General features: G+C 39.5%; 1 protein-coding gene across 1 annotated transcript in view; it reads left to right on the top strand.

Moving 5' to 3' along the window:
• ambra1a (autophagy/beclin-1 regulator 1a) overlaps nt 1-11,938 on the top strand; it is a 112,464-nt gene extending 100,526 nt beyond the window's left edge. Inside the window, exons 13-18 of the mRNA XM_028794330.2 lie at nt 4,196-4,384; nt 4,776-4,930; nt 6,110-6,249; nt 6,549-6,647; nt 6,923-7,107; nt 9,123-11,938. Of these exons, the coding sequence (XP_028650163.1) occupies nt 4,196-4,384; nt 4,776-4,930; nt 6,110-6,249; nt 6,549-6,647; nt 6,923-7,107; nt 9,123-9,649 (1,295 nt within the window). The 3' untranslated portion in view covers nt 9,650-11,938. The remainder of the gene's footprint in view (nt 1-4,195; nt 4,385-4,775; nt 4,931-6,109; nt 6,250-6,548; nt 6,648-6,922; nt 7,108-9,122) is intronic.
• Nucleotides 11,939-12,166: the final 228 nt, after the last annotated feature.

Below are 12,166 nucleotides of genomic sequence, written 5' to 3'. Positions count from 1 at the left end.
GATATGGTCAAAAATAAAATCTGCATTATTTTGATGTGTGCATTCTGTTATGACATAAATAAATTATTCTTTGATTTTTTGTAGTTTAAATAAAAATGTGTGTTTTATGACTAGAAGACACTGAATGTGCAAAATACAAAGTAGATCCTCATATCCATTATTTTAGCGCTCTGTTCAGGTACAATTAAAAATACAATCTTTCCTATGAGGGATTATGCTTAAATGTCTTTCGAGGAGGTGGCTACCAGTGGGAGTACTCTGAAATACCAGCTACCCAATTTTGGTCACTGGCAATGTTATCCTGACCTTTTAGGGTTACTGTAAGTCGTAATAAAATAATTGACTCAACCAGAATTCTATATTGTGTTTGTAAAACGTATGTTACTCAGCTAATGACTTTCCAATGCGTTTCACTTTCACAAATAAAAATAGATGGAAATTCATGTGCACAGAACAAAGTGAAGAGGTTTGATAACACATATGGCACCTCTGAAAACTTACATATCATGTACCGAAGCTCTGGCTATTTGTTGTAAATGCAACTTGCAATTTGTAGGGAGTTTGCACATAAGCAATTCAAACTTAATAAAAGCATTGCAGGGTATGCGCCAGTTGTCAGTTGACTCAGGTTTCAGAGTGGATGTTTGTAAACGGTTACATTCTTCACTTCAGTGACAGAGATGGAGTCAAGAGTGTAAAGATAATTTACCTGTTATTCAACAGGATCTGTATAGCTGTTTGACTCTGGACATTGAAAATATTTGGTTAGATCCAATTTTTCTGCTTCTTTTAGTTAAGGACTTGGCTTAGTGTTTCATATTGTTTCAAAATGTGAGGTGGAATGTCTATGTTGTGAATCTGCCACAATGATGCTGTGACCTAGTTTTATCTGTCACCTGGGAGCAGTTCACTGCAGGGAAGATTGTAACAGGGCTGGAATGCGCGAGTGTTACAAAAAAGTGTATGGGTAATGTCAGACCCTTATAGTCAAAAGCCCTAAAAAGTCTCTCAGACTCAGTTATTGTATTATGAATTTCACTGTACTCTGCATATGGGAAAATACATTTTAGTTTAATTTCTTTTGAAAGTATGTTTTTGATCATTTTTTGCGAAGTGCTGTATATGAATTTTCTGTAACTGCTTCTTAGCAGTAGTTGGGGGTTTGGGGTAGAGCCTGTCCAAGGAGCAATGAGCACAAGGCACAAACCAATCCTGGATGGGAAAGTTTCCAATTGAAATAAACCTTGGTGTACTCTGACACACTTACTTGTTATTATTAATACAGTGCAAGCCAATTTCTTTACAAGCAAATTTGCTTCTATACATATGGTGCACAGAAAGATAATAGAGTAAATATTATACTATTCAAGCAGGCTCTGTCAGAGTTCACATGCGCAAAACAACCTCACACCCTACTATCCTTGTTAATTTGCTCAGTTTTCAAGATGCATCTCCATCCATCCATCCTCTTCCGCTTATCCGAGATTGGGTCGCGGGGGCAGCAGCTTAAGCAGAGATACCCAGACTTCCCTCTCCCCGGCCACTTCTTCTAGCTCTTCCGGGGGAATCCCGAGGCGTTCCCAGGCCAGCTGAGAGACATAATAATTCATTACATTTATGTAGCGCTTTTTTCATAGTCCCCCAGCGTATCTTGGGTCTTCCCCGGGGCCTCCTCCCGGTTAGACGTGCCTAGAACAACTCACCAGGGAGGCGTCCAGGAGGCATCCTGATCAGTTGATCTGATCAAGATGCATCTTTCCTTTTTTATACTTTCTAAATATAACCATAATGATTGACTTTTGTTTGCCGATACATTCAGTATTGTATATACATGATTATGAAATTTATAGTTTTGTGAACAGAGAAATATGATTATAATCACTTAGCTCCATGTCTCAGATGGCAGAGCACCGTATGTGCATTTATCACTAGACTTGTAGAACACAGTTAAGAGTATCTCCTTGCTTTGATACCATCACTGTAAAGTCTATGTATTGCTGTTATGTTCATGCAGGATTTTAGATTTACTCCTGTGGGCCAAGAAAGGAGCTGATTGGTTGCATAGTGAAACCACACTGACCCAGTGTAAGAAGATATATCTGTGTTGTGCATTTACCCAGTTGCTAAATGACTTCCCATCCATGGCTGGTTTCAGCTTTGCCAGGCTGAAACACTGCGTGACGCTTGTAATGAAAAATGAATAGAACATTAAATATTTTAATTACTTCTCTTTTTTCCCTTTTTGGAACAAGCACACTGAGCAGATCTTCCTAAAGTTTAATTCTTAACTGAGCTTGGAATGCTGTTCTGTTGCCATTGCTTTGATCTGAAGCTAGAATAAATGATCTTTGCCATTCTGTAAATTTGTGGCTAATGATATCTCATCACTCAAGTGACTCATTGGTGCCTTTTTTAAGCTACTGAAGCCTTTTTATTCTTTGTTAATACAACATATTGTTTGTCACTGGAGAAAGATTTTGTTTGAAGGAATGTCTGTCGTCTTTATTTGGGGATGTCTGTGGCTCCATTGATGGGGTTTTATCCAAAGAGTCACTGTATTCTTGTTGCTGGTCCCCAACACAGCTGTCTTGTGTTTATGAATACCAGCTCTAAATGCCTCTTTGAGTTTGGTAAGGAAATGTTAGCATCCAGTACAAATCATCATATAATCATATTCTTTGATCTTATTTCTGGACACTTGTGCTGATGTTTAGCTGGAGATGTGCTGTGATGAGACCTAGCTTGAAGAATTAAAAAAAAAGAAATGGCCACAGTCTCTGGTCCTATTGATGACTGTAACATTTCTTGTAGTGGTACTCAGCAAATGCACTTCTCTACAACTACCTAAACACTTTAAATCCCAGGTGCCTCATGTAAATGCTAGTAGTAGTTTTGTTAAATTGCTTTAGACAATGGTGGTTGTGTTTTTATTAGTAATGCCATTTCAAACCTTAGTATGGAAACTCAATATTTCACAGGCACTGTTCAGATGAAACCCAGAGGCATAAATCTGTTTTAAAGTGCTGTTTTTTTTTCTTTTGCTTTGTTGAAAATTAGTTGCATTGCATTCTTTGAATTTTACCCAGAGCATCAGGTTTGAACATGTCTGAGCCTTTCTATTAAAATGTTGCACTATCAAGATGATAAGACTTACAGTAAGTTGTGTTTTTTAAAGCATATACATATCTCTTAATGCCTTTGGAGTTATGGACTAGTAGGGATGGACGCCAGTACTCAAATAACCAAATAGACTATTATGTAAATATGAGAAAATGCTATTTTTCAATTTCTTTGTTGTTTTTGCATTTGAGCAGGCAAAGAACTGCACATGAATTTGCTCACGAAATGCTGAAAGAACTCCCTTGCCACAATCCTCCTAAAAAATATTGATAAAACTATTGCAGATTACCCCAGAGAAATATTTGATATATGCATTTTATCTATTACATTATGTCAAAGTTTAATTTGGTTCTTATCTGTACAGTCTGTCTCTATTGGGCAGGCATTTCTTCTCTAGAAAGAAATCCACGTCTCAGGCTGCATTGTGTGAGAACAGGCAAATAGAACAATTACTTCCTGGGCAAAAGGGCATCTCAGAGGCTTATTAACAGAGTAGACCACAATTAAGGAGATCATTCCAGATGTGCTCTGCAAGTCCAGTGCACTGCATATTTTTTAATAAATGAATTAATAATAGTGGAGATAACACTAATGATAGGCAAAGAGTGTGAGCTGCATATTACCTTACATCATTTTGGACCCATGGATTTGACACTACATTGTCAGAGCGTGACAGTGCTAGCTAGACCTGTAGAAACATGAACAATTGTGAGAGACTGGAATTCCAGCAAACTCACTGTCTGCGCGGAGTTGGCACATGCTTTTCTTTGTAGGGCTTTTCAGCTTCTCCTACATCCTAAAACCATCCATGCCGGGTCTGTTGGCTGTTCTAAATAGGCCCATTGTTAATGAATGAGAGTGTGCCAGTCAGTGGATTGGCAGCTTATCCTGGGACTGGTGTGGTTACCACTTAGATAGGCTCTGGATCCCCATGATTCTGAAATTGCATTTAGTGGGTTCAGTAACCCATCACCCTTTTTTACATCTCAGTAGTTTGGCAGGGACAGGTACAATAGAGAAACCACATTTCCACTGTCGAAATACTCATTTGTTTTGCTGCCACTTCTCTCCACAGCCTTTATCAACGTTTTGGTTCCAAACTGTAAGATTTACAACGACGCAAGCTGTGACATCTCTGCTGATGGGCAGCTCCTGGCTGTTTTTATTCCTAGCAGCCAAAGGGGTTTCCCAGATGAAGGCATCTTGGCTGTGTATTCACTGGCACCACACAATCTGGGAGAAATGCTGTACACCAAGAGATTCGGTAAGACCCATTTTGAAGGAACCCACTGCAGAGAGAAAATCAGATGATGTGACATCTGGTGACTAAGGAACTATGCGGGGTATTACAAGTTTGCATTTTCAGTTCCCACAACTACTTTACAGTGTGATGCTGACAAGATCACTTGACTTGCATGTGCTAGAGTTTTAGCAATATTTTTTGTTTTGTTTTACTGTACATGTAAATAACTGTTTACTAATGGCCATCTTACTTTTTTTTTAATATTATTTTGACAATGTGATGCTGACTACATAGAATTTTTAGCAAAGAAATTTTGAAGTTATACTTCATACTACATTGTAAAATTATCTAGTAATGTTTTTGGTCCTACCACATGTGCACATGTTTACACTTACTATGTCTTTCTTCTCAGGTCCCAATGCAATTTCTGTTAGTTTGTCTCCAATGGGCCGCTATGTGATGGTGGGTCTGGCATCTCGTAGGATCCTTTTGCAGCCAACCACAGAGCACATGGTGGCCCAGGTGTTCCGGTTACATCAGCCACATGGTGGAGAGACTTCAATGAGAGTAAGTAACTTCTTAAAGCAGACCCTCTGGATAGCCAGCAGTTCCTAAAAGTGATGTAGCCATTGTCCTAGACTTTTCCAGCAACTTGTTCAATTAAATATTACATATTTTAGGCCTTATTTTCTGTATAGAAGGTTCTTATCGAGTATCTAGAGCTTTTCAGAAAGGCTGTGCCAGTAGGATGCCATTTATAGTAGGTAATTTTTAAGCTCTGTCCTTTCAGTATTTCTGTCCTCTGTTTTGAATAATAATTAATATGTGGACACATTTTCGACTGTATGACTAATTGTGTATTCCATGCCTCAAAATACTATCATGCATTGTGCTACTCGGTGTACCTGCAAACCATCAGGTGGGAGAAATTTCTTCAGCGCTCAGTCAACAAAGGAAGTGAAAGGGTCCTGTGTTCATGGCAGGGCAAACCTATCTTTACAATGACAAGTTGTAGGGGTGCAGGTGGTGTTATTAATAAATGAAAAATATCCAATGAGTCAGTTACGACTGTCTTTTTGGCACCTTACTGGAAGTGCTTTATAGGCTATCAGCTATGGAATTTGTGTGCACAGCATACAAAATATTAGAGAGCAAAGTGTCTTCAAGCCTGTAAGTTAGAGCTATACTGTGTGGCTGTTTGCTGGCTTTACTTGGGGGTGTCGACGGGAAGTTCACTGAACAGGAGTGTCCTTTGAGCAATTCACAAGCAGTGGACATCAAAAGGTCTGGGCTTCCTGCGGATGAATCTTTTTTCCTCACCCCACTGCAGAACTTAAAAAGTGTATTTTTGATGTTGGTGTCAAAACATAAGCCCACAAGGTAGGGTTATCAGGACAAAACAGAGGCCAGTAGGACTGCATCTGTAACCATAACAACAGGTAGTTTAAGTTTACATTTGCCATTTCCCTTATCGCATATCTGTTCCCTGTTGTGCTTCCTGGCAGTACAACTACCAAGTACCAGCTTATTATATCTGTTTTTGTTCTCTTGTCGAGTAGAAGATTATGATTCTTTTTTTTTTTTTTTTTGTAAATCTTAACAGTTTTAACTGAAAGTTACCTTTGCCATTCAGTGGACCTGATGGCATTTATTGCATCATTGACCATCTTGGCCTAATTCTGGTAGTGCAAGTGCAGACCTTTGCCTTAACAACAGTTTTGAAAGACTTTATGCATTTGTTTTTAGAGAGTGTTCAACGTTCTTTACCCCATGCCAGCAGACCAAAGGCGGCATGTTAGCATCAACTCTGCTCGATGGCTGCCAGAGCCAGGTTTGGGCTTGGCTTATGGAACCAACAAGGGAGATCTTGTGATATGCCGGCCTGTGTAAGTTATGCTTTTTTTTTTTTTTTAACGAAAACTTAAATATTTAAAGGAAATAAGGATAGCTAAAGAGGCCATTGAACCTACTGTGTGCTTGCTTTGTTTACAAGAAATCCAAACTTTATCATGCATATTGGTTGGGATGGCTTTGGCTATAATGAATCACCCTCTATATTATTTTTCCTTCAGGGCTTAAATTCATTTTACTATTACATCAGCCTTTCCAATTTTAATACTACATTTTCAACATGCAAATTGTCTTTTGAAGTTATATTGACCCTTTTTCCTTTATTTGATTAAAGAGCATCAAATTCTGGGGCCGAGTACTTCTGGGATCAGCTGAATGAAGCAATTTTCACAGTAAATAACAATAGCTCGAACCGCACCACAGAGAGACCAGGGTGAGATGATCTGCCTCTTTATTATCTAATACACAGACAAATAATGCACATAAGTAAGCAGGTGAAACTGCCTTTTTTCCTGTTACTTTATATAGAAAATGTAGTGCAAATTTGAAAATCAAATCAGAACAAAAAACGCTTTCTGAACACCCCAAACTCCTCATTTGATATGCGTTTTTTTACGTTTAGCACAGATCTATTGTTTCTTTATTTTGGTAATTCTCTGGACACTCTATAGTCTGGATAGCTTAACCATACTGCTTCTCTTATGTCAGTACCAGTCGTACTTCTTGGAGGGATAGAGACATGGGTCTGATGAATGCTATTGGTCTTCAGCCACGGCATCCTGCTCCTTCAGTAACCTCACAGGGTACTCAAACACCCATTCTGCAGCTTCAGAATGCGGAGACACAGACGGATCGGGAGCTTGCAGCACCGAGCACTTCACGAGCTACAGAAGGTAGGAACTAATTTGAAATTTGTTCACACCCAAGTTAAATGAGACAACTTTAATATTTGGGCTCCGTAGAGGGGAAATAAAAACACTTTGAAATAATGGTGCCCATAGATTGTGCATTACTTTGGAGAATTAGTGGTCCATTATACCTCCTTTATTCCTTATTCTCTCTCTGCCTTTGTATTGTACATCATTATCCCTCTTGACAATAATGTATCATTTTATCACCTTTACCTTTCTGTTGCAGTGGACTGAAACACATCATGCATATTGTTCCATTCTGTTGAATTGTTGTATTGTCCTTTTCTCAGTGACGTTACAATTCATTTGTCTTTTGCACTGTTCAGTGATGTTGATGTCCATTTTCCCATGCTCTGCAATCCACTGTTTTTGAAGTAAGAATCCTTGTCTGCTGTCTCCATTTATATCGGCACTTTTTCTAGAACTGAAAAGTTTAAGTTTCTTATTTCCCTATTTGTTGTTGGCAAGGATGAGGGCTGGAATCTCTTTGTTTCAGGATGAACATTTATTTCTCACACCTCCCTCTCCAGATTCTTCCCATGTGACAAACTGAACTGATTTTTAATACTTTAGGTCATATCCGTATTTATTGAATGTAAGATGAATGGCGTCTTTGGAAAATGCAGTACTAAATGGCATGTAAGAAAGGTGGCACAGGCCTGCGAATGTGGGCTGCATTGTCAGATACTGCTTCATGTTCTGCTGTAGACATTCTTTTCTGTGAAAGAAAAGTCATTAAGTTGCCTGAAAGCTACAGCAAGAAATTGGTGGAAAGAATTGTGCTTTCCAGAGGGAAACCACAAGAGATAAGATTGAAGTGCACTTGCATTGTCTGAGCCACCGTCTTTGTAAACAGTACCTTCAAGCACAGCTTAGGGGGCTCTATTAACTGCCACTTTCTTGTCCCTTGTCCCAGTGTCTACTTGCAATATCAGCAACAACCCTCTGTCTACTTCGAAATTAGCTATGGTTTTAGTGACTGAGGACTAGGTTTTTCACTTATGAGTTTCCCATTTCCTTTTGTATTTTCTTTACATAGGTGACACTATCATAAGGTGCTTTATGCAGCAAACCAAAAATTGGTAAAAAGCAATTTATAATTGGCTATAAGAAATTTAAATGTAAGACAAATCATGTTTGATTCAAAGACCGCTTCAATAACAAAACAAAAAAAAATATTTTAAATTATACAGGAGTTTATTGGCAGTAAGTGTTCATAGATAGAAATATCAGCTTCAAAATGCAAAATTTAAATAGACTAAATATGGATTTTTATGTGTTGTTTTTATATTAGTATTATGACTGGTATAATCTGATGGAATGATTTTTACATAGTGCTTTGTTTAACATTGAGAAGACATGCAACAAAATACGTCACTTGTCAGGTTTATCAGTTCACAGCAATGACATGAATTCTGAAGTGTTCAATGCAGTTAGCAGAGTGAAAAGATGGGACTCTGAAGGGAAAGGGAATAGGAAAGTGTCTGACACATTTGGCCTGAGCTAGAACACTTGCATTTGAGTCTGTTTTACAAATATTTGCTTAATGCAAACTATTAAGGACACAGCTGAAGTACAGCACACCAGATAAAGCATTTCCTTTCCCGGGATGAGTAAGTCACTCCAGACATCTTTTGAACACATTGATAAATGTGTTCGCTTCTGGAAGGATGGAAAATTCTCTTTACAGCACAGCAGTATACTGCCATGATGCTTCTGGACTTTGTGTTTAGCAAGACGCTTTATGTTACTATCTCATGAATTTATACAAGTATTTAGTAATGTTTTAAATCAACTGATGCTCATAGTTGGAGTCCATTGGACTGACCCATTACTGTAAATATTCTGATACTCGCAGTTTACAGACCCATTTGTTACCATGGTATCGATAATTTGGTGTGCTAGTAAAATGACCAGGGACTGCAGTTAGGCTGACAGCTCATTGTGCAGACATCTCAGATTGCCTTTGTCTAATCACATTTTATTTCACCCAACAGAGGAGGGCTCAGAATTCAGCTCAGGAGAGGATGCACTATCCCGAATCCGTCGCCTGATTGCAGAAGGTGGCATGACAGCAGTTGTGCAGAGGGAACAGAGCACCACTATGGCATCTATGGGAGGTTTTGGCAACAACATCATCGTGAGTCACAGGATTCATCGCGGCTCACAAACTGGAACTGATTCAGCAGGAGCTAGGCCAACGGGAGATTCGTCTCCACCTCCCACCCCTGCACCTTCTGGTGATCCAGGCAGTAGCCGATGCAGAGTTCTTTCTCATACCTTGTCATTGACTAGTCAGCCTGGGGAACCTCAGAATGTCCTTCCTGAACCTAGCGAGCAACCGCCCCCTTTGCAATTCGCTGCTGCTTTCTCTTCTGAGGGAGCAGGTCCCTCTGGTGCTGGGGGAGGGCATCCCACGGACATGGATGATGTTTTTGAGAACAACCACACAGAGAGTGAGACCGTTGACTCCTCAACTCTCAGTAGCAGCAGCAGCTATCTAGGGGACCCATACAGTCGGTAAAGCTGTGCAGAGAGTGAGCCAAAAGGCTGGCACCCAGCAGGAAGAGGTCTGTGTGCACAGCATCACCTGTGTAACCTGTCTTAGTTTTTGCTTACAGCCATGAGGAGAGGGTAACGTGATCATTCCAGTTTAACAAAAGGCAGCTGTGAGTAGAACTGGTGTTGTTTGGTACCTGGGTTCTGACAGGGTGTTGTCAGTACTGCTTTTTGCTCCCTGCTATCTGCCTCCATGCACAATCTGATGGACTCTTCATGATTAACGTCTGCTTATTTCCATTTTAGGGAGAATTAAGTTGAAAGAAGCCTTTGATGGTCATGCCCCCAATTGCCTAAGCATTCGAACACTAATTTATCTCCTTGTGGTGCAGCAGAACAAACTGATTGCCTCAGTCTTGTTCCCGACTTGCTACTCCTCAAGCTCCCCCTTCATAACAGTAGTTAAAAGTAATGATACACAGACGCTTATATAAATATGCAGCTCCCCTAAGCTTCAGATGGTGCTGAAAGAGTACTTTGGGCATCTGCTCTGAGCAGGTTGTGAGAATTCCAAGTTCAACTGATTCTCCTGTGCCTTCTGCAGGACCTGTTTCTTTCTTTCTTTTTTTTTTTATAAGAGAGCTTTTTGGATGTGAACTAGAGGCCAGCAGTGGAGCTACACTTATGATCTAGCTTTGGCTGTTTACCCATTACTGCGGTGGAGACTTGCTCTTCATATCCACATTGTTACCCGCATACCATTGTGTGGCCTGCGCTGTGTCACTTTGTAAATGGATTTGCACAAGACTGTGACTTGAATCTGTGGAACCACTTGGCAATCATGGCACTTGACCGCCACTCCTGCAGTCGAGTCTGCGTGTGTGCCCCCCACCCCTTAATACACAAACTCCCGAGTGCACGAGAAGTTATTAGTGACATCAACGAGCGTTGTCTTTGGTAGAAAATTGTGATTTCAAAGGTTTCCTCTTTTATTTTATTATTTTTTTTTGTAACTATTTTAGAGAAAATGGAGAATAATAGTTAAAAAGCAACAAAGTGCTGTGGGAACACCAAAGATCCTCATGAAAATAATAAAACATGCAAAAACAAAATTGTCCCTTAAGTCATTTGTGGACCCTTAACATCCTGTGACAGCTGGAAAAAAAAATCTCCTGATCCTCAATGTGTGTCCACACACACTCAGTACCACCTTCACAGGAAAAGCTGAAAGTATGGACATTGATGTGTTGTTGAAGAAGAACAGGGCTTCTCTGACTTTCATCTTTTAGGGTAGGATGTGTCATTAGAATGATTTCCCATTTTTTAATGTTACATAATAAAGAGAATCTGTTGCAATATGTAGTTTTGGGGCTTGCTAGAAATTGTGAAGAGAAGAGGTAAAGTTTGTAAATCCAATCACATCATAGCAGCCGAAAGTTAAAAGGTTGCCATTTGCTTTGTCTGTATCATTTTATAAGCTCCTGAATCATTTTGCTGTGAAAGTCAACATTTTTTTCATATCTTGTGCTGGTTGTATTCTAAAATGCAGAGGCAAAACCTTAATTGTGACTTCAGCAATAATGTGAACCTTGAGCTGAGCCACTAATGCTCGACTAGCCCCAGGTCTTAGCTGTGCATGGTGCTGAACTGCTATGTGGTGTAGCTCTGGAACTGGCTGCATCAGAACAAGGGCTATTGTCAGAGAATCCATAGGTGTGATTGGGAAGGCACAGACAGACGAGAACACATTCGAAACAGCTAATCTGGGATCAGACTCGAGATAAACAAAGCAAGGTTTCTGGTTCATAACAACTTCATTAGATTAAAGGACTGCCAAGAGTTGAATTGAATTAGACGTTTCAAGACTAATGCCCTTTTTACACTGTAACTGGTGCTTACTTGAGGTCAAACAATTCTGTGGGTGGGAATACATTTGTCACCGGTAACTTGGCACGCCTCACATGCTACGAGACTGAAATACAGTCAACACACTCCATGTGCCTGCTGCACAAGAAATCCTCATCATCGGCTGTTTGAAAGACTGCCAGACCAAAAAAAAAAAAAAAAGACTCTGAAAAGTGTGATATTGGGGTATTGCTTGGACATATGGCCCTCTGAGGGGCAGCACGATTAACATTTTCAAATTCCTCTTGCTATAATAAATGGGAACGAATACTTTGTAATCAACGCCTCAGCCTCCTGTGCGATTGTTCTGAATTCTCAGCTCATTGCCATTTCTGAAGTCATTATAGTCACCAGTTTTGAACTGCTTCGTCATTGTTTGTAAAATAAAAAATTGTGTTTTAAAATTGGGCACTTGGGATCAGTTTGTGATTTTGATCCAGTTAATCCACAGCTGAAAAACTGAAATCATTCTGTTTGCCATGGGGAAAGAAAAAAAAAAAGTTCTTCTAATAGCATCATTAAAACAATTTCTGTTTGTAAGATTAAAGTACACTTTTTTTGTAAATTATATTCATTGGCCATTTCAACATAAAATATCCTTCCATCCATGGTCTACCTGAGTGAAGTCATTCTGAGG

Source organism: Erpetoichthys calabaricus, chromosome 2, assembly GCF_900747795.2.
Source record: "Erpetoichthys calabaricus chromosome 2, fErpCal1.3, whole genome shotgun sequence".
In the NCBI taxonomy this organism is placed as follows: domain Eukaryota; kingdom Metazoa; phylum Chordata; class Cladistia; order Polypteriformes; family Polypteridae; genus Erpetoichthys; species Erpetoichthys calabaricus.
Note: the sequence above shows the minus strand (reverse complement) of the source record. Positions and strands in the feature narration are given on the sequence as shown.